At 35.5% G+C, this 22,444-nt stretch overlaps 1 protein-coding gene across 3 annotated transcripts in view; it reads left to right on the top strand.

Moving 5' to 3' along the window:
• The window catches only part of LOC112013751 (nuclear-pore anchor), a 45,255-nt gene that overhangs the window by 17,504 nt on the left and 5,307 nt on the right, over nt 1–22,444 (top strand). For all 3 annotated transcript variants that reach the window (XM_065780386.1, XM_065780384.1, XM_065780385.1), the window contains exons 17-40: nt 57–170; nt 324–402; nt 2,436–2,479; nt 2,579–2,652; nt 5,603–5,705; nt 5,867–6,001; nt 6,074–6,172; nt 6,241–6,282; nt 6,392–6,445; nt 6,733–6,912; nt 7,075–7,122; nt 7,780–7,830; nt 11,589–11,672; nt 11,752–11,826; nt 11,924–12,108; nt 12,182–12,284; nt 12,950–13,066; nt 14,697–14,789; nt 17,182–17,340; nt 17,460–17,513; nt 20,314–20,427; nt 20,788–20,865; nt 20,976–21,125; nt 21,210–21,281. In XM_065780386.1, the coding sequence (XP_065636458.1) occupies nt 57–170; nt 324–402; nt 2,436–2,479; nt 2,579–2,652; nt 5,603–5,705; nt 5,867–6,001; nt 6,074–6,172; nt 6,241–6,282; nt 6,392–6,445; nt 6,733–6,912; nt 7,075–7,122; nt 7,780–7,830; nt 11,589–11,672; nt 11,752–11,826; nt 11,924–12,108; nt 12,182–12,284; nt 12,950–13,066; nt 14,697–14,789; nt 17,182–17,340; nt 17,460–17,513; nt 20,314–20,427; nt 20,788–20,865; nt 20,976–21,125; nt 21,210–21,281 (2,307 nt within the window). The remainder of the gene's footprint in view (nt 1–56; nt 171–323; nt 403–2,435; nt 2,480–2,578; nt 2,653–5,602; nt 5,706–5,866; nt 6,002–6,073; nt 6,173–6,240; nt 6,283–6,391; nt 6,446–6,732; nt 6,913–7,074; nt 7,123–7,779; nt 7,831–11,588; nt 11,673–11,751; nt 11,827–11,923; nt 12,109–12,181; nt 12,285–12,949; nt 13,067–14,696; nt 14,790–17,181; nt 17,341–17,459; nt 17,514–20,313; nt 20,428–20,787; nt 20,866–20,975; nt 21,126–21,209; nt 21,282–22,444) is intronic.

Genomic DNA, 22,444 nt, shown 5'->3' with positions numbered 1-22,444 from the left:
AAAATTGTACTTGGCACTTGAAAATCTATTTCATCTTTTCTGTGTGCTAATTGCAGGAAACATTTGAAATGGAGCTCAAAAAGCATACTGATGAAGCCGCATCTAAGGTTGCTGCTGTGTTACAAAGAGCTGAAGAGCAAGGGCGCATGATTGAATCCCTTCACACATCTGTATGCTTTTATTACAGCCCGACTTTTATTTTGTTGCTTGCCTGCTATTTATTAATGCTACTCTATTGCTGCTACTGCTATTACTTCTGTTGTGACAAGCTGCTAGTGATATAACTTTTTTAATTTATATCTTACATCCCATTTTCTTCTTAGGTTGCAATGTACAAAAGGTTATATGAAGAGGAGCATAAACTTCAATCATCTCTGCCCCATTCTGCAGAGCTTGGTCCAGGTCTGATTTTGTTCTCCCTCCCTCCCACCCTCTCTCTCTCTCTCTCTCTCTCTTTCTCTGTCACATGACTGTTAATCATTTTGTCTCTTTTACTTCCAAACAAAGTTAGCTTGGTCCAGGTCTGATTTTGTTCTCCCTCCCTCCCACTCTCTCTCTCTCTCTCTCTCTCTCTTTCTCTGTCACATGACTGTTAATCATTTTGTCTCTTTTACTTCCAAACAAAGTGTCTAGGCCTACATTTATGCATTACTAATCACAAAGGTGTTCCAATTTTGTTTTGAAGTGAAACCTGGTGGAGGTTATTGGTATAAACTGTTTTGTTTTTCTTTCCCCTTTAAGTTTTTATTTGGCATCTTATTTATGGGTTTTGGAATCCATTTCTATGGTGCATTAATCCTGGTTATTAAAAGAACAAAAGAAAAAGAAGAGGAATAGTTACTCATGGTTGAATGTGGGTGTTAGCTATTATCAAACAGGGGGATTTCTTGGAGTGCAAACAGCCTGGGGTTCTTTCCTTCTTTAGGTGTCTAGGGGAATGGGCACGTCTCGTTTGAGTTTGATTATTCTATGATTACATTTTGAGATGTGCCTGATCTTGGAGATAAAAAATTTTCATCTAAGAGGCTTTTTGTGCTAGTAGTTTCATTAATGGAATTTGGATTGTATTAAGTGTGCGTTTGGTTCCAAATTAAAAAGTCAGCTTATTTTATTATTCAGCTTTTTTTGCTACTATTCATGGGTCTCACAGCATTTTTTGATACTATTCATGGGTCTCACTGTACTATTTCAGCTAACTTTTACATTTATTTACAGTACTTTCAGCAAAAAGTTTTCAGTTTCAGCAATATAAGTGAATCTCAAATAGACTTTAAATAGATTCTTGTGTTTGGTAATGAGGAGGTGGATTTTTTAGCTATAGGGGTTTACTAATACACTGTGTGGTGTCTTCTACCTTCCATGAAAGAGAATTTTTCCCCCTTGGATAATTGGCTTGTTCCTCCCATTTTGTTTTGTTATTTGGTAGCAATGGTTAGTGCTACCGAAATATGGGAAAATACAGAAACTTTACTGGTAAAAATATTATACTGAAACAAATTGACCCTTAATTGATCTTTTCTATTGATTCTTTTGCCAAAATGTTGCTTCCAACATGATAACAACTCTATCGTAGAGTAAGACATTATCCAAAGAAACAGCAAAAAATCTTAAAACCAAAGACCACATGGAAGAAATTGAAAAATAAGTTTAAGATAATCTTGAGTTATCTCAAAAATAAAACCTTCAGCCTGGGCAGGGAGATTTTGTAAGCATTTAAATTTGTCATTTGTCAGTTAAGTGTGAGATCCGTAAAAGTAGGAACCTTTCTGGAATAATTGCAAAAATTGATGGCAAGAAGTTGTCTTGTTTGGCTATTGTGGAATTGTCAGGTCAAGTGGGAATATATAAAATGACTCCATGGTTAGTATTTCCTGTAATTTTTCACATGCTAGTTCCAATGCCAGTTGAGATTGGATGGGTCTGCTGCCATATCTTTCTTTAGTTCCACTCAAAAAGTATCACTGTTGCATTCAAACTTTGTAAAAGCTCTAGCACGACTGTTATGCTAAATCTATCAAGTTCTATAGAAGAACTTACGAAAAGAAAGGAATTGTCTGTAAATACAGTACCATGAAAGAATCGTTAATGATTTTTGTTGATAATATCATATGTTATCTTTGATTTCTCTCTTTCTGTTTTTTGTCCTTTGTTTTTGGTTTTTGGATATCTAGTTATTCCTTTAATAACAGTGTAGCAATCTGAGCCTCTGATTGTAAATTCTGCCATCTAGTTGGAAGCTGCAATGCAACTAGCATATAGGAAGGTCATCTATGATTGTATCATTATTAGTTGGCCTGACTTCTGCTGTGATTAAGTTCGTAATGCTGTGCATCCTTTATGTATTGTTATTATTTTTCTGTATTGGGTATATAATTCAATCTATTATATATATATTTTTAATGTGTGTGCTTACATAATTAAATTGGTTGTTGCAGACAATAGGAGGACCGATTTAAAGCTTCTTCTCGAAAGATCTCAGGTATGGTTACCAAGGATGTTATCTGAGAAATGGGCTTATGAGATATGATTATTACTCTATACTTTCTAACATTATCATCAAAATATACAATTTGTATAGGAAGCTTCTAAAAAGGCTCATGAGCAGGCTGTGGAACGGGTGAAATGTCTTGAAGAGGAATTGTCAAAATCTAGGTACAGTTGCTATCTTCTGACTTGGGCGTATACTTTTGTATCACAAACTTTGATTTGTTTGTATGAAACTTCATATTTATTTTGCTTTGTGGAGAAAAAAGGAGGTGTAACTTAGCATCGGCCTTTTCTTTTATCATTAGTTTCAGCTTGTATTTCATATTAAGTCTTAAGTTAATTTTTTTATAAACACTAGTTGTAGGTGCACTGTGCATGCAAAAATAGAATAAATAATTTTTGAAAAAAAAGAAGAAGCCTTAATGGGTTTTTATTAATTGCAAGAAAAGTCAGATAGATATTGGCAATTTCTAGGAAGAAAGAGAGAGGAGTGTTGAAAGAGATCAATTGGGTATAAAAAATGTTATTTGCTTTTATCGCGGTCACCAAATTCTTATGATGATATGAAATCTTGTTAATGTTTTTTTTTTTTTTTGATAAGTAACGTAAGAATATTATTAATAATAGAAAAAATGCCGAGCCGAGTACATTGGGGATGTACTATGGGGGCACAAATCAGGAAACAAAAGTACAACGATCAAGAAAAATAGGAGAAGAAGAACAAGAAAAATGAGAAAAAACCACACTCCATTCAAAGAGAGTGTGCAAGAAAAAAGACTTAATCTCTAGCAAGGAAAGTTCACAACTCTCAAAGCTTCTAGCATTCCTTTCACGCCAAATGCACCAAATCAAACAATGAGGCACTAATCTCCAAACATCAATGTGACGATGTCGCGCAAACTTTCCTTGCCAAGTCTCAAACAACTCAAGAACAGTATGAGGCATAACTCATTGAATACCAAACAAGCAGAAAACCAAATACCACAACTCCCAAGCTATGGAGCAATGAAGTAGAAGATGATCTACCGACTCCCCACATCTCTTACACATTTAGCACTAGTCAAGCACTATCACACGTCTTTTACAAAGGTTGTCTGTTGTTAAGATCTTACTTAAGAAAGCAGACCAAGAAAAGAAAGCCACCCGTGGAAGAACCTTCGATTGCCATATCATTCTCCATGGGAAGGAAACAGTAGTAGGAGGGTAGGAGCTATAATATCCTCTAACCTCAAAACCTCTATTCCTTGCAGGCTTCCAAAAAACCTTATTTGGGCCAAACCCCCATATTGTCGAAGAATAGACCAACCCCATAAATCGATCAAGGGCTTCTTCTTCCCAATCTTGTGGTGGATGACGAAATTGCATATTCTAGTGAAACCTCCTAGCAAACCAACCCATAACTTCAGCCACCGAGGAATCCTTCGACCTACTAAGACAAAAAAGCTCCGGAAAGGTCTCTTGTAGAGTACAATTCCCGCACCACACATGCTTCCAAAATTTCACTCTACTATCATCCCCCACATCATATACAAGGAGTTTAGAGAAGTTCAACTAGCTACTTCTAATGTATCTCCACAGGCTGACCCCATAAGGGCTTGTCACCTTTTTCGTACACTAACCACCCCAACTATTTCCATATTTTGCCTCTATAACCCTCCTCCATAAAGCATCAGTCTCCTTGCCATAGCTCCACAACCATTTTGTGGGCAAGGCAGAATTAAAGCTTCCCAAATGTCTTTTACCCAACCCTCCAGCCTGCAAAGGCTTACAGACCTTGGCCCAATTAACTAAATGAATTTTAGGTTCACCACCAATCCCGTTCCATAGAAAATCTCTCTGTAATTTCTCCATACGCTTTGCTACCTTACCCGGTAAAGGAAGAAGGGAAAGGAAATATGTAGGTAAAGACAAGAGTGAGCTTTTAATTAGTGTCACCTTACCCCCTTTAGATAAAAACATTCTCTTTCAGCCTGCTAATTTCCTCTCCATTCTCTCTAGGATAGGGTTCCAAACAGATAAGTCATTAAACTTAGCACCTAATGGAAGACCCAAATATTTCAAAGGCAGAGAAGACTACCCACACCCTAATAGACCCACCAAAGCCTCCAAATTGTGCACCCCACCAACAGGTACCAACTAAGATTTCCCCAAATTAATACAAAGCTCTGACACCTCCTCAAATCTAGCGAGAATCGCCCTCAAATTAGTAATCTGATAAGGTTTAGCATCACAAAAAATCAGTGTCATCTACAAATAGAAGATGAGACACCATCACTGATGGACCAGCTGTACTACCCACAGAAAAGCTTGAGAATTGCCCAGCGGAGGCAGCCACATCCAACATACGACTTAATGCCCTCATACTGGGCAAGATAGGAATAGAGGTGCTCAGGGGTAGTCGAGGCTTGGTTGGGATTCAAACCAGCACTCTATCTGATCCCTTAGGGTGGGGAACTTTGCCAACTGTTGCCAATTGATGGATCAAGTGAAACAGTCTGCACCCCACTTTTGTATGGACAGTTGGCCCTTGGATGAATCATTAGGTATGGATCTTTAGTGTTTTGCAACAGTGGAAACTCTCTCATGTCAGCACAGCCTAACATATGGAGAAGAGAACTCTCCCAAGTCCCAACACTGCCTCTGTAATTAGTAAACCAGTCAAACAGGAAATTCCAGACTAATTTTTTTTATTAGACTTGCCAATCCTATTAACTTCAAACTATCATATTTAAGGCTAAAATGCAAATTGGAGTCTCTAAGTTGAGCTGAAATTCATTTCAGTCCTTGAACTTTACTTTCATTCAATTGAGTCATTTAATTTCAATTTTATTCAATTTAAGCCTTTTGTCCAATTTTGTTAAGAAATCACAAAAGAATGAAAAACAGCAATTCCGTAGATGACTGAGCGAAAAACAGCAATTCGAGCCTTTTTTTTTTTGATTGATGATTGATGTTTAATTTTTTATTGGGTAAATTGAGTTGATCATCCTCTTCATAATCATGAGCACAATTATCTCTTAATTATATTAGATTGTAGCTTTCCGTTTGTTTTTTACCTGCCGTCTACCTTGTATAAGTTGTTGCTCATTCAAGATGTTTGGTATTTGATTCTTAGGAGTGAGATTATATCATTACGATCGGACCGTGACAAGTTGGCCCTGGAATCTAATTTTGCTAGAGAGAGACTTGAAAGCTTTATGAAGGAATTTGAGCATCAGGTGATCATATTTTTTGAAAAAATTTCCCTTGTCTGTGGGTTTGTGTGTGTGGGTTTCTCCAACCTCCCTCCCCATGATTTTGTCCCATTTATTATATTTCATACATGGCGTTGCATATCATGCCTGATTTGTGGTGTTACATGTGATGTATAATATACCAGAGAAATGAATCGAATGGCATTTTAGCTAGAAATGTGGAGTTTTCACAATTAGTTGTTGACTACCAACGGAAGCTGCGTGAAAGTTCTGAATCTTTGCATGCTGCTGAGGAACGTTCTCGGAAGCTGACTATGGAGGTAAAAATTTCTTCAACTTCTCTTTTGATATCTCCTTTGATAATACTCATATCAGATCTTGAAATTCAATAGGTATCCGTTTTAAAGCAAGAAAAGGAAATGTTATCAAATGCTGAGAAGAGAGCTTGCACTGAAGTTTGTAGTTTGTCAGTGAGGGTGCATCGTCTACAGGTTAAGGTTATGGCAATTTGAATTTTTATTCTTTAGTGTAGTGCTTGTTCTTATATAACTGTATGCAGGCTAGCTTGGACACTATTCAAAGTGCTGAGGAAGTTCGTGAGGTAGCACATCTTGTTTATCTTTTCCGTACTCTTTTTTCCCCTTCCATAAATGGTGGAACATGGACTTGGCATTTGGTTATATGGTTTGATTTCTTCTTGTGTCCTGCAGGAGGCAAGAGTTGCTGAGAGGAGAAAACAAGAGGAGTATGTTAAGCATGTTGAGGTTTGTTTCCATTACTTATGGAGCATTACATTGTCAATTGTTCGATGTTGACTAGCTAGAGTTTCTCATTCAGTTGCTCTTTTTATTTAAACGCTGTCCTCTGGATTTCCTTTTAGTGATGTTGCATGGTTGTTGCTTGGAATTATTATTCTTTTGATGATGATGGCAAATGTTAATTCTGTTGTATTCCCATGCCTTAATTTCATGTGAATTTATTTTGATTTAAAGTTTGTGATGATAAAGAATAAGACTTAACTTTATATCATTATCTGAAATGGCATTTTTAGAGGGAATGGGCTGAGGCTAAGAGAGAGCTGCAAGAAGAGCGGGATAATGTTCGAAACCTCACAGTAGATCGTGAGCAGACCCTAAAAAATGCAATGAGACAAGTTGAAGAAATGGGAAAAGAGTTGGCTGATGCTTTGCGTGCTGTTGTGGCTGCTGAATCCAGAGCTGCTGTTGCTGAGGTCTTTACTTCCTACTAGTTTTTTGTTTTTGTTTTGAATGTTCACTTACTATAGTAGTGCGTTATTACTCCCTAAACTCTATTGTTATTTAAAAATTTGAGCTAGATCATGCTTTCAAGCCCACCGTTTTATTTGTGCTTACTCATTGTTATGATCACTCAGGCGAAACTGTTGGATCTAGAGAGGAAAAGCAAATCTTCAGATGCTATGGTATATCTTCTTATTCTCTTGAAGTTTTCTTAAAGTTGAAGAATTACCTTGTCATTGGAATTTTGCATCTTGAAGCGTTCTTTTCCCTGTGCTTGTAGTTTTTTATTTTATTTTTTTGGGTCTTCAACATTGCTATCTGTGTGAAGATATTATGTGATATTCTTACTAAAGAAAAAAGTGTTGAAAAGCTGTGGATAATAGATCTATATGCATTTGAAATGGCAATGTTGTGGTTTTTAAAGAGATTCAGGGGTGTTTGATTCCATAGATTTTCATTACCATTTCTCCTTTTGAGATGAATTGTTCATGTGCAGAATCAGCTTTTGGTGTTGTTTTAATGGGTTGAAGTAGAGGAAAAAGGAAGGGGGGGGGGGGTTTACTATTGTAACATTCTAATTGATGTAATTGGTGTCTGAACCAATACATTAATGGCAATTTTTATGGCCAATGGACGTAGTCTAAATCCAGTCCTTGATGGATAGTGTCAGGACATTTGTAACATGGTTCAGTTCATTCATGCAGACTCAAGTGAGGGCTGGCAGGTTAAAATTTGACTTAGTTGAAGTATCCTATAAGGGATAGGCGTTGCTATGGAAAAATATAATTCTGTAACTATGTCTTGTTATTTAATTTTGTTCTGTCTTTTTGTGGATGCAGGATATTCAGGTGGATGGTGGGAATGAACCCTCGTCTTTCTCGAGCAATGAGGTCAGTGTTTTTTGTTATCTATCTAATTGATCTTTGAATAGTACTTTTAGGATGCGCAGCTAGTGTTTATCTGACTTGTTAACTTTGACTTATTTGTCTTCTGTGCCTTTTTTATTGGGGGATTATTTTGTCTTATAATTTAGAGAATTGAACCCTATCATCTGTTCTCCAGTATATCTCATTGGAGGCACCTGTTTCTCATTTTTTCTACATTGCTTAGCTACTACTGCTTCCTGTTTGGTTTTTGGTTCTCTATGTGTTTTGATAGTTCTCTGGTCTTCCTAGCAATGGCAATGTTTGTAAAGATGCATAAAAGTCTTGAAAATTGTTAATGGAGGTGTTGGAGCCGTCAGAAAATAGAATAGAATGATGAATAAGTGAGGATTCAAAACAAAAACAAAAAACTAACTACTATAATAAGTGAGGATTTTTGTTTTATGCATCTTATTATAGTAGGTCTTTACTTCCTAGAAGAGTTGAAGGGGGAATGTGCTTATGAAGACACAAACTTGTGGAAGTGTTGAAAGTCTTCCATTTATGAAAAATAACGGGTGGCATTTTTGGCAATGTTTAGATGACATTTGATGCCAGTTATTTACTGTTTCTGTTAAGACCGTTGTGGAGACAACAATGGGCTACATGCTATGGGTAAATCTCCAGATTCCTGTGGCCACTTTCTCTAAATTCTGAGGACTTGTGGATAGAGTCTCTGCATTATTTAGGTGCTACATAGTGTAGGAGCCTGGACCTTTTGCTGGATAGTTGTAACTTTAATGCCCTTAAAGCTTTTTTCTTTGTCGTTTCCTTAATACACTGCCTGTGTGCTTTGGTTCCTTGAATAGTTTATCTTTTTTGCAATTAAGCTTATTTACTTATTAAATAAATGATACTAATGCATGTATCCTTATTTATTATATTTGTTTCTTTTTAAGAAGCCAACATAGCAATGCCATATTCAATATTAGACTGTATGCAACATGTACCAACTCTAGCTAGACATGAATTTAATTTCTAGATAGATGTACTTGGGAAAAAAGGAGGGAGGAGAGTTGTGGTAGTTTGATGGCTAATGTAAATTGTAGTCACTTTATTATGTTTTAGTTGCTGATGTAGTTTTATTGGATGAAACTAGACATGGAGTTTGTGTCAAGATTGAAATTTGGAGAGATGCTCTAAAGCCTATAAGGCTTTTGGCAAAATAGGACAAAAACATAGTACATTGAATGTAAGTTTAGTAAATATAGAAACAAACATGAAGAGGCTATCAAAATTGAAATTTGGAGGGATACTTGTCTAAAAGGCTTTTGAAAAAGTAGAACTAAAACAGAGTACATGGAATGTGGGAGCTGTGAACTCTGTTGGTGTGCATATTTCCCATCTGTTATTTGCTGATGACACTATCTTATTTTGTGATGCCTCTAGGGATTAGCTACTATCCATAAGGTTGGTGTTGTAGTGTTTTCAGGCTTTTACGAGTTTGAAGGTCAATGTAGGGAAAAGTGAGATTGTCCCTATTGGGGAGGTGAATAATCTAGATGCTCTGGCTAATATTCTTCATTGTAGAGTGGGCAGTTTGCCTATGAAATATCTGGGAATGCTGTTGGGAACTTCTTTTAAGATAGCCTCGATTTGGAATCCTATTTTAGAGAAAATGGAGAAGAAGCTATCTGGGTGGAAGCGTCTCTATTTATCTAAGGGTCGGAGACTCATGTTACTAAAGAGTACTCTCTTAAGTCTCCCAACGTGCTTTTATCTCTTTTTACTATTCCTAAAGCTATGGCTGCTAGATTGGAAAGTATTTAGAGGAATTTCCTTTGGGGGTCTTCTGAGGGGAGTTTCAAATATCCTTCGGTGGCTTGGGAAAAGGTGTGTTTACTTGTTGAGATGGGTGGTTTGGGGATAAGAAGTGTGGTGCCTTTTAATCAAGCTTTATTAGGGAAGTGACTATGGAGATATGGTCATGAAGTTACCTATCTTTGGTGGCGAGTTATCTCCTCTAAATATGGTGAGGGTCAAGGGGGGTGGAGTACTAATGTTTGCAGAAGGACTAATGGGTGTGGCCTTTAGAGAAGCATTAATGAAGGGTGGGAGAGCTTTTCTAAGGATCTGACTTTTGTAGTGGGGCAAGGCACTCGTATCCACTTTTGGCGTGATAGGTGGATTGGTGACAATACTCTAAAAGATCTCTATCTTGAGCACTATGTGTGTTCAGCGGTCAAGGATGCTTGTATTTTTGAGATTTTGTGGATTCCAGAAGGGGGTACTGTTAGAGTGTGGAATTTAAGGTTTATAGAGCTTTTGAAGATTGGGAGTTGGCTGCATCTTATACTCTACTTCAACTTATCCAAACTTGTATTCCTCGGGGTGATAGAAGAGATACTCTTTATTGGCGGCTTAAAGGTGATGGTAAGTTTGACACTCGGGTCTTACTACCATGCGATTCGGAGTGCTTCGAATTCTTTGTTTCCTTGGGAGGGTGTTTGGAAACCAAAGATTCCTAAGTTTGTGGCATTCTTATTGTGGACAGTTGCATATGGTCGGATTCTCACTTTGGATAATCTAATGCTTAAGGGTCGCCCTTTGGCTAATAGGTGTTGTATGTGTTGTTGTGATGGGGAGTCGGTTGACCACCTTCTTCTTCATTGTCTTGTTACCGATTCCCTATGGACTTTTATGCTATAGGCCTTTGGTATTCATTGGGTTATGTCAGGATCGGTGGCGGGTTTGATATCTTGTTGGCATTAGTGACTTGGGAAGCATAATTCAGACATTTGGAACTTGGTTCCAGGGTGCTTAATGTGGATTGTGTGGTTGGAACGAAATCGTCGATCCTTTGAGGACAAAGAGAAGACGTTGGATGAGTTAAAAGTTTTATGCTATCTTAGTCTTTTGGAGTGGTCTTGTTGTTGGGGTTTTACAGATTGTTCTTCTCTCTCTGAGTTTTTGTCCTCCCTTAGCTTAGTTTCCTGACTACCCTTTGTTTGTTGTGCTGTTTGTTTCTTTTATTTCTTGTTGTTCATCATCATGAACTTCTTGTTTTTTCATTTTTCTCTCATTTATAATAGCTTTTTGATTACCTATCATTAAAAAAAAAAAGAGTAAGACTTGAAGGTCAAGGATACTAAAAAGTGGGAGCTCTTGATATTTTGGGTCAATAATTCATAAGGATGGAGAGATTGAAGAACATATGAATCATAGGATAAGATAAGAGTGGATGTGGTGGAGCTATAAGACCAACTGTGCTCTATGGTACTAAATGTTAGGCTGTTAAGGAGCCATGTTCATTGGAGTGTACTAAAATGAGAATGTTAAGATGGTTAAGTTAGAGGAAAAAATTAGGAAGTGTCACTTGAGATGGTTTGGTCATGTAGGGGAGAGTGATTAATGCATCAATGAGTAAAAAATGAATTGATTCAAGTCAAATGAACAAAAAAAGGTTGAGGAATACTGAAAGATACGTTATTAGATTAGTCAAAAGAAAAAGGACATGTCAATTAAAGACATAACAGTGTATGATTTCAAATAGAATAGAATGATGAAAAAGAATACTTGTGGTCATTCCTTATTAGTCTTTTGTCATAGATGTACCTTGAAATATTTTGGATTTGTTGAAGCTTTTGGTAATAAATATTTATTCATCAATTCTTTCTAACATTCGTTGATGTGTTATATCTGGAATGTCCTGCTGTAATTTTTCTAAATTGACATGTAGTTACCATTTTTTTTTTTTTTTTTTTTTTTTTCTTGTCTTTCTGTAGGTGGTTGTAGAATTGCGTATGGCAAAGGAAGAGATTGAAAAGTTGAAAGTGGAAGCACAGGCTAACAAGGATCACATGCAACAGGTTTTTATTTTATTCCTTGAAGTTCTTTTTTTTTTTTTTTGAATGCCTAGTGAACTAATAGGTTAAGTACATTTTGCAGTATAAGAGCATTGCTCAGGTGAATGAAGATGCGTTAAGACAGATGGAATGTGCCCATGAAACCTTCAAGATTGAGGTATTGTGCTGTTATGTGAGAGTTGAAAAATATCAAGGGTTCAAATTTTGTATTAACGTGTCTACAATTTGTTCTGCCCTTTCCAAATTTTGTACAGGCTGACAAACTAAAGAAATCACTAGAAGCTGAACTTCTTTCCCTTAGAGAGAGGGTTTCTGAACTTGAATATGAGTCTGGTTTGAAGTCGGAAGAAGTAGCTTCTGTGGCTGCAGGGAATGAGGAGACCCTTGCTTCTTCTTTGGCTGAAATTACCATATTAAAGGAAGAAATATCAGTTAAAACGTGAGTCTTTTTGCTTTATATAATCTCGATTGACTATCACATTTGGTGTCTCATGCTTTGTCTTTGCATGTAGTTCCCAAGTTTTAGAAATGGAAATTCAGATTTCTGCTGTGAAAGAGGACTTGGAGAAAGAACATCAGCGATGGCGTGCTGCTCAAGCCAATTATGAAAGACAGGTTACTTTTTCTATGTTCAACTGTGGCATACATATAGGGTCTGCTGCAAGTAAAACTTGGTGGTACTCTTTGTTAGCTACACTGCTTAACTCAATTTTTATTGGATCAATAGCTTGAGAATTTTACTGTCAGATGACAAGTTTTCTTTGTCTTAATACAAACTCCACATTTCTCGTTAATTCAATGTTAATTGCTATCCTATTCATAAATTTATGTTTTATATATAATTTAGAGTAGAAAAAGATTGAGATTTAAATATCATATACGTGAGATAATTATTGATCTCTGAAGATCTTGATATTTTGGAAGCATGGAGGGGTATAAGGAGACTATGTAATCTAATGGGGGGACCCAAACTGGGGTTCTTTCATAGGAATAAACAAGAACTGTCACTGAGTTACATGGCTTTGGCTATTTCCCAAGATCAACATTTGGAGATTTTCATCACCTATCCCATGGCCCTCGCATATTTCTAATAGAGATACTAGTCTGTTCCCATGATTAATTTTTAATTTAGCTATATGTTATCAGAAGATGTATTTTAGTGGCCACTCTATCGAGGACAGTATACTAGCTGTTAGAATGGTCATATTGCATGTGGTCATTATTATTCATAGGATTGACATCAGTTCTTAGTTGTTGCTAAGGTTTTCTATTTTTTGCAGGTTATCCTCCAGTCTGAGACTATTCAGGAGTTGACAAAAACATCACAAACCTTGGCGTCACTCCAACAGGAAGCATCTGAGTTGCGTAAATTGGCAGATGCGCACAGAAGTGAAAATGTATATTTCCCTTTCTGTACTGATTTTGTTTTGCATTTTTTTATTTTGGTTTTAAGGGCATCTTTGTTGGGTTTTATTATTATTATTATTATTTTTTAATTTGTGAAATTGCTTATAGGCTGAAACTAGTTAGTCTTGTGGCAATAGATCTGGAAGTATCTTTGGATCCTAATGTTCGCCTTCCACACTCTTCCCCCCTGGTTTCTTCTGTTTTGGAAGACTAGGAAAAGAGCTTTTGTTGACCATCGTGCTCCTTGTAATACTGATTATTTTCAATTATGCATTGATGAATTCATCTTTATTTTGACTCCCTATTTTTAGCATTGACAAACCAATACTACTGTTATTCTTAGGAAATTACAAGGTTTATAATGTGATGAAGCACAATGAATTGTAATGCTGACCCTAAAAACATTCATGGCTTCACAATTAATTTCAACAGCATGAGCTCATGCCTTGTTCTAAAGTCATTGTGCAACCAGTGCAGAAATAATTTGCCTTTGGTATGCATTTTATAACAATAGCAACAAACAAAGCCTTGTGGTCCATTTGGTTGGGGAGATTTTAGGGGGTAATGGAGAGTATTTTTTGTGGGTGTTTGGTTGGAGAGAGCAGAGAAGGGAAAATTGGTGGAGCCTGTTTTCTCTTTGGACCCACCAAAATGTTTTCTCCCCAAATCAAGGACAAAATTGGAGAGAAAACCAGGGGCTGTGTTTTGGACAGAATTGCCCATCCCAACATTCAGATTTTTTGAACTTTTCTGACTTCTTTGCTTTTTTTTTTTGGTCTTTTTCTATGTTATCATTCCATTTTTGTTTTCCTTTTGCGCTGATCATTTCTTTGGTTTTTTCTTTTCTTTTCTTTTCTTTTTCTTTTCTTCTGTTCTTATTCTTTCTTTTCTCAACAGTTTTGGGTTTTCTTTTTTTGAGAAAAAAGTTTTGGGTTCTTGAACTTTTTTTTTTTTAATTTTTGTTAAATGAAGTACCATCTATACATAATTTTTTAATAAAAATAATGTGTTATTTTTTGTTTTATTCTCTCATTTATAGGGACATGATAGTAAATTTATACAAACTTTATTTTTTATTCTCATTTTTTTTTTCTCAACCAAACGAAAGAGTTTTCCATCTCACTTTTCCCATCCCCCCAACTAAACACCATGAGAGAACTAAAATCTCTTTTATCCTCCCACTTTTCCATGCTTCCCTATTTTCTATCCTCCCATTTTTCCATTCCCCAAACCAAAGGGACTCTTAGTACCAAAATTTTGTGGTCAGCTCTTTGGTACATATTTTGGGCAACTGAAATTCATGAAGCTGGGTGAGACAGAAATTTGGAGAATTAATGCTGGATTAATGTGCTACATAAGTTTGATAGGTTGCTGTTGCTGAACTTAAAAAAGAAATTGTTGGGATAGAATTGCAGGTGCTACCATAAACAATTTCCTTCTGTAGGAAGGATTAGCAATATGTTGTGCTGCTAAATTTTTTATCTTAGTAATTCAACCAAAATGTTTTGTTATTAGGCGGTATCCATTGTTACTTGTGTCCAATGTTTTGTTTCACTCAAATTATTTAGCTTTGTTGTTTAACTCAAATGTTGATATGAGTATCCCTTTTGTGCTTTAAAGAATGAATTGAAAGCTAAGTGGGAAGTGGAGAAGGCAATGCTTGAGGGATCAAAGAATGATGCTGAGAAAAAGTACAATGAAATAAATGAACAGGTCAGTTCTTTATGATGTAATATGCTGATATGGTCAACTCTCTTCTAGTTAATTACTTAAATATATTTCTTACCTTTTTGGTGTCATATTCAAGTACTTTCAGTATCATTATAAAGTGGAATTAGTGGGTTTGAATTGACTATTATTGTTTTTTCCTTTTAATGTTTAGAGTAAATTTCTATTTGTACCTTTAAAATAGTGTGTGAAAGATATCTAAGACCTTGAGAGTGGTCTGTAACTATAAATTGTGTTTTTGTGAAACCAATTTGGTTCCATTGTGGATAACCTGTAGCCAAATAAATATATGGGTCCGTTTGGATAGTACTTATTGTTGCTGAAAGTTGATAAAAATTGATTGTTGCTGAAAACACTGTAGTAAAATAATTTTTAAATGTGTGAATAGTATTGTGGGACTCACTTTTAATATTAAATATTGCATGAACAGTGCGTGAACAGTGTGTAAACAGTGCACACACAGTTCATGCACAGTAATTTTGTCCCCAAAGTCAACAGCTGCGGCAGAAAAAAAAAAAAAAAAAAAAAAAAAAAAAAAAAAAAAAAAAAAAGAAGGAGAAAACGCAGAAAGGAAACGCGCCGTGCCTCTGTATCCAAACCCTCACTATATATATATATTAGCTGATTGTCTTTAGATGCAATGTCATCTTTGACTCCATAGATATGTGGTGGAGGGAAAGGTCATGGGTTCAACCCTCTTTTTTTTTTTTTTTTTCTTGTGAAATCAATTTGGTTCTATTGCGGATATCCCATAGTCAAAATAATATAAATTAGCTGATGGTTTATAGACCTAATTTCATTTTTGGCTCCCATAAGTGATGGAGGGTAAGGTCACGGGTTCAATCTTGTAGGGTCTGTGAATATACACACGTGCCCATGCTCGTGTACATGCACACACACACCCCTCTATTTAGATATATAATTTCCAATGTTTTTTTTTTTTTTTTGGTGATCTGCCCTTGTTGAATAAAAATATGTCAAAAAAGGCTGTAACTCTATTATGTGGGATGCATAGGAGACATCAAGAGAAAAAAATAATAACTGATGTCTAACATAACAATGATCCTGGAACTCCACTAAAGACAGTGAAGAGCAATTAAATACTTTGTCTATCAATGATTTGCCACATTAAATACTTCATCTATCAATGATTTTCCTGTGTCAAATCATGAGCTATACAGATGCTATTAGGTGATCTCTATGAGTGTGTGTTGATAAACAGTGTAACTAGTCATTTCTGCTTCATATTGTCATAGTTTTTAGTATCGTACGATACGCGTATCGTATCGTACGATACGTATCGTATCGTGTGGAAAAAGTTCCGTATTGTATTAGCGTATCGTAAGTGCTCATAAATCATACGATACTGTGTGCGTATCGTATGAATCGTATCGTATCGTATCGTATCGTACGATACATACACAAATGCTTTAAAATGAGATTTTTTTGTTAAAATTTGTACTTTTATTTGAATCTAACAAGTTGTTAGACTTGTTTTTAGCAAAAAATTATTAGTTTACTTAATTTAGCCTACTAAAATAACATATTCATAAGTTTTTTTCTCCTCTCTCCTACAATTGAACGTACACACTTACCTTTCACTTTAATATTTTAAAAAAATTTTAAATTTTTATTTTTTATTTTTGTTGTTATTGTTATATGTCCAAGAAAGTAGAATGCCAAAAAAAAAAAAAATTTATAAAAAAATTATTAAAATGAAAAGATCAAGAAGAGATAGTAAATGTTAATGACAAATAACAATGAAGAAAATTTTAATGAAGAAATAAATTTGCAAAATTATAAACATGATGATAGCATTGACCTAGATGGGGTTGTTAGGTAATTTGATGAATATGATGAAAATAAATTATTATTTTTGGTTCATTTGTAATATATTATCATTTTTGAATTTAAGTAATTTTAATGTGTATGTTATAATCATGTGCTAGTTTAATTTATTTAATTAGCTTGTTAAATATTATTACATAAGTGATGAATAAATTAGTCATTATTTGAATACATTCAAAATTTATAATGAGTATACCCTTTATTTATGTATATTTATAATTTTTTATAAATTTTATTAGGTGTTTGTGTATCTTACGATACACGATATGATACAATACGATACACGATACGAAAAAATTAAAAATCAATTCATGATACGATTCACGTTTTGACAACTATGCATATTGTATCTGGGGAACATAGGCTGTAATATGTAAGGGACAGTACCTGAGTTTTGCCCTCTGTGAACTTTTTGTATGTTTTGTGTTGTTTTGGTTTTGTTTTTGTTTTTGTTTTTGTTTTTTTTTTTTCTTCTCTTGTCATGTATTTTGTTGTTAGCTTTATCTGGGGCTTCATCTATGTTCTTCAGAACAAAATACTACACAGTCGACTTGAGGCTTTGCATATTCAATTGGCTGAGAGGGATCGTCATTCTGCGGGAATGCCTTCAGGAAGCACTGGCACAGATACACTTGCTGATTCTGGCTTACAGAACGTTATCAATTATCTTCGACGATCAAAAGAAATTGTAAGTCTCTTTTTCCCTTTCTACTTCTCTTTGTCTCTCTGTGTCTCTCTCACACACACACTGACACACGCATGAACCTTAGTGTAAAAAATTTTAATTTTTGGCTTAAAATTTAACAGGCAGAAACAGAGATTTCTTTGTTAAAACAGGAAAAGCTGCGACTACAATCACAAGTAAGTTTATCTTGGGTCATCTTACAACTTATGTTTATCTTGAAACTTTTATGCATGAGTGTTTTATTTATTTATTTATTATTATTTCCCCTTTTTGTGATGTTGTGCTTTATCATATGTATTGCTGAGAAGGTAATATTCTTTATCTGTTGAATCTTGTCAATATAAAGTTTCATTTAGTGGATTCTGTTTCAGATTTGGACTACCTCTCTTGAAGAAGGCAGGCTACAATTTTCTTTTCCATAAATTATATCTGCATTTAGATTTAATACAATTTTGTACCTCTTAACTGTGATCATATAATACTCTAGGTTTACCTCCACTTCATCCACCCACCCTAATTCTATTAGAAAAATCCCCTCAAATCTCCCTGTTTTTATGGATAATTTAACTAAGATATTGAAAATGGTTAGTGGTAACTCTCTGTTATCTGATAACCATCTAGATTCTAGCCCCTGCTCTAGTTTCATTGTTTAATACAATATTGACTGTATACAGCAAGCACCAAGTGAGCTCATCTTGAATGGCTTAGTAAGCTCATCCACAACCAAAGTATATATAGGGACTTAAAACTGATCTTTCTTGTAATCCTATTGTAATTGGAAATTTACCTGACATTTCTTTTTTGGATAGGTAAGTAAGATTATATTTAGGGGTAATTGCAGTTAACCTACCTATGGTTTGGCTGGTTTTAACTAAGCCTACCTGTGGTTTAAAAAGTATCACTTAACTCACTTGAAGTGCCCTCTGTTAGACATTCGTAACCCACCTGATGCAGGACAACCTAGGCTTCCCACCTAGATTAGTCCTACCGAAGAACCTTAGGCTTCCCACCTAAGGTGTTTGGAATCACCACCAAACAAATACGCAAATAATCTCGATAAAAATAATAATAATCTGTAACCTACAAAAGGAACCATCTGAAGCTTTATATACAGCTTTCAGGAATCATAATGATAAAGATAAACTCTCCTAAACAAATCCTAAACAATCTCAAACACTAATATTATAATCCTAAACAATCTCAAATACTAGTCCAATACTAAAGATAAACCCAAATAAAGATAACATAAATGATAAGGATAATCTCCACAGGTGTGCCATCATGTGGTGTCCGCACCATCCATTTTCACGGTTAAAAAAAAAAAAAAAAGGAAAATCAAGATCTAAAGTTAGGGTGTTATAAAAATTAATTTTCTGATTCCAACCTCGAAGCTCTCAACTGAACCAAAGTTGCCTTTCTCTTCTCTCCTCACTCCCAGATCTTGAACTGCCATGACCAACCACAGGCTTGGTTGCTCCACCATTTATCACTGCCAGTAATCTTTGTTGGTGGTGCCGTTGGAACTGATCTCATCTTTCAATCTTTTTCATCACAAGAAACCCACAATTTTGAAGTTCTCTCTGAACCGATCTGCCATGGCCGTTCTCCAAGTGGCTGTTTGTTCTTTTATTTCGTCTTGATCTCTTCACCATGATGATTTGGAAGTCTTGGGTTCTGCGTTGGTTGGTTTTTGGAAAGGGTGGTGGCAGTTATTTATTTGTATTTGGGTTTGGATTTTTGGGGTGTAATTGATGGGATGTGTTTGTTTATTTGGGTATGTGGGCCATAGTGCTTTGCTAGTGGTATGGATGGAGGTTAGTGGTGGAGATTGGGGGTTTGTGGGTCAAGTGCTTTACATAGGTGCTCTTGCTGGTATTAAGAACGCATCTTGGTAGACAAACAACACATATAAAAATGTATGGTGGAGTTGTTTTAGTTTTGGGTTATGCTCTGTTAGATTGAAAGCCTCAAAGAATCTATTTGGTGTGTTTTGTTCCTAATGTTTTTTTTCTCCCCTAAACAATCACAATTGAGAACACCCAAATCCACACCACTGCCGTGACTACCCACCCAACTTGAATTAAACTAATAACAGCCATGTTATAGTTTCTCTTGATTCATATGGAGCCGAAGCCAAATCTGTCAGAGCCTCGTGTTTTTGATAGAGATGTGCGTAAATTTCTGCCCTTTGTTCATACATTTGTAAAATTTTTTCCGTCTTAGTAGCATCATTTGCAGAAGTTTCTTTACATGGCATTCTTCCAGCAGTTTTTACATTAGTGATGGTTCCTTCGCATCTCTCATACCTCTCTTTGATGATTTTAATATATTTAACTGGAACCCCTTGTTTCTAAGACCAACCAGAATATCTTCCTGGAAACCTATCAATTTTTTTTCCTGTCGATGAAAAACATGCGAATGTCTTTTCTCTTTATTTTTTTACTAGCCTTACTAAGAAAATATTTTCTTATTAGATTGTCCTGGCATAGACCCAATTTGTTTATTTTTTAAGAAAGGCATACACCTAAATTTATAATTGTTACATTTCTTAGCATATGCTCAATCTCTTTCTTCCAAAGCGTCATTTTAAGGCTTTGTTTTTTTTTGCTGGGTTGATAATTGGTATGATTTGATATATCCTTTTATCATTTTAAATGGATACCAAAATACTTTCTCAAATCATCGGGCATCTTATTAGTCGTATTCTTATTACTTTTATTACATACCTTCATGCCTATTTGTGCGTGGGCTATGTATGCATTAATGTTTGTGCTTGCACATATATGTTTGAGTCTTCTTGAGCATGCAGTCTGGTTTTATGATAAGTTTTTAATGCTTTTTTTCCCACCATCATCATTATTACTTATTTGGCAAAACTCGAACTTATATATGATATTGAGATAATTCTGGTCTGTTTCAAGTTTGGCTCTCATTGGATGAATTGATTTACTCAAATCTCTTTTGCTGGCTGTGTAGCTTGAAAGTGCTCTTAAAGCAGCAGAGACTTCCCAAGCGTCGCTTCAAGCTAATCGTGCAAATTCAAGAGCATTGTTGTTCACTGAGGAAGAAATCAAATCTTTGCAGCTTCAGGTTAAGTTACATTCATTCTGGAACTCCATCTGTAGAATAGTAGGGGAATTGTCTATCTGCTTTCCATTATTCATATAATTTCTTCTTTTTTATAACATGACAATGTTATTTTTGTTGGGAACTCAAATTGGTATGCCATTTTTTCCCAAACTATGCTTAGCATGCTGTTGTAGTGCTTAAGATATTCCCATGTAAAATTTGATTTTTAGTGGAGTACTAGAAAGCCGTCATCATAAAATTTGCGCATTCAAGGTCTTGGTGGTGTTGCCTGAATGCCTGCCGAGCTTGAATGCTGTACCTACCAGCATAAGCAGAAACAGCAAGTTCTCCTAACAGTATGCTGTATACTTTGAATTGCAGGTCAGAGAAATGAATTTACTTCGTGAAAGCAACATGCAGCTCAGAGAAGAAAACAAGCACAATTTTGAGGAATGCCAGGTGTGGCACTTGAATTAACTCCTGTGTTTGAGTGTCCTCTTTAAGGTTCTGTCATATGCTCATTGATGGTTTTAACTAACTAAAAGCCAATTATTTTGTTTTGATCTTAGAAATTGCGTGAAATCACTCAAAAAGCAAGGACTGAGACTGAGAATCTAGAGAGTCTACTGAGAGAGAGACAAATTGAGGTGGAAGCTTGTAAGAAAGAAATTGAAATGCAAAAGGTTGAGAGAGATAACCTGGAAACAAGGTTTTGTGAGGTAATACACATGTTAATAGGAACTGCATTTTATGATTTAACGCACATGTTATGTCAGTATTCTAACACTTGCTCTTTTCTGAAGTTACTTGAAAGGTGTAAAAATATAGATGTGGACGATTATAACCGTATGAAGGATGATGTTCAACAGATGCAGGTAGGTTAAATTTTTTATCATAATAGCTTTTGAAAAAGGTTTGGGCATATTACTGGATTATTTGAGCTGGTTACATACAATGTGCTTAGTTGTTAGCTATTGACATCACATCTAGCTCCCTATCCTTGGTTCTCTGTTTTTTAATTGTCAATTGACTGATTTGTCTCCAACCTTTCTGTTTCGTGTTATTTTAGCATACGATATTTAGAAGACATAAAATTTCATCTATAGTTTTACTTTGATTACTGGCCATCCCTTGAAATCAGCAAGAGCCACAAGCTGGTTTCAGGCATGCCACTGGAAATAATCTTGACAGAATTAGCTTTAGATTGAGCTTTCAATCTGGCAATTATGTTTAATGATTACTACTTTTGATTATGGACCGAATTTGTAGTATAGCACAGACTAGAAAAGTGATGCTGTCCAAAACCAGTTAAACTTGCCAGGTAAAGTTTAGGATATTTCATGGTATGAGTTTATGTATTTCAGAGAAATGTTGTAAGGGTTAATTGAAGGGATAGCATCATAATAGGCTTGGGCATGCTAATGTTAAGTTTACTGGAGTTGGAAATTTGTTGGACAGGATTAAAACCATTAGGATTCCTATTAACTAGTGTGGGAAATCTGTTAGGAAAATAGGGTCTAGGTAACAATATAAGGGGAATAAAATAAAACAATTATATTGTCTGCAGTGCACACAGCTGAAGGAAAGAAACTATACAACCTATCAATTGATATGGGCATCAGACTTGGCTGGAGTTTGCTTGTTCCTTTGACTTATCTAGAGTCAACTCTGTGGTCATCTGTTAAGTCTTGGGTTGTTTAGAATTCTATCACAGAAAGGCATCAGATGTGGTTTGAGTCAATTGTCAAGCTTTATTAAGTTTGCTGAGCATTCAATCTTGGCATGATATGCAGCATGGAGATTCTACATTGCCAGAGCAATTTGAGTTTGCTGAAAGGCAGTAGATGTGGTTTGAATCAATTTTCAAGCTTTATTAAGTTTGTTGAGAATTTGATTTTGACTTGACGTGTGGTATGGAGATTCTATTGCTTTGTTTGTGTAGGTCAGAAGAGTGGGTAGAGCGTTGTAGTCTGGTACAACCCTACTTGTATAGGATTCTAATTTGTACTTTAATTTGTACTTAAGCTTTCAGTATGGG

The sequence above is a fragment of the Quercus suber genome, unplaced genomic scaffold, assembly GCF_002906115.3.
Source record: "Quercus suber isolate HL8 unplaced genomic scaffold, Cork oak 2.0 scaffold_234, whole genome shotgun sequence".
In the NCBI taxonomy this organism is placed as follows: Eukaryota; Viridiplantae; Streptophyta; class Magnoliopsida; order Fagales; family Fagaceae; genus Quercus; species Quercus suber.
Note: the sequence above shows the minus strand (reverse complement) of the source record. Positions and strands in the feature narration are given on the sequence as shown.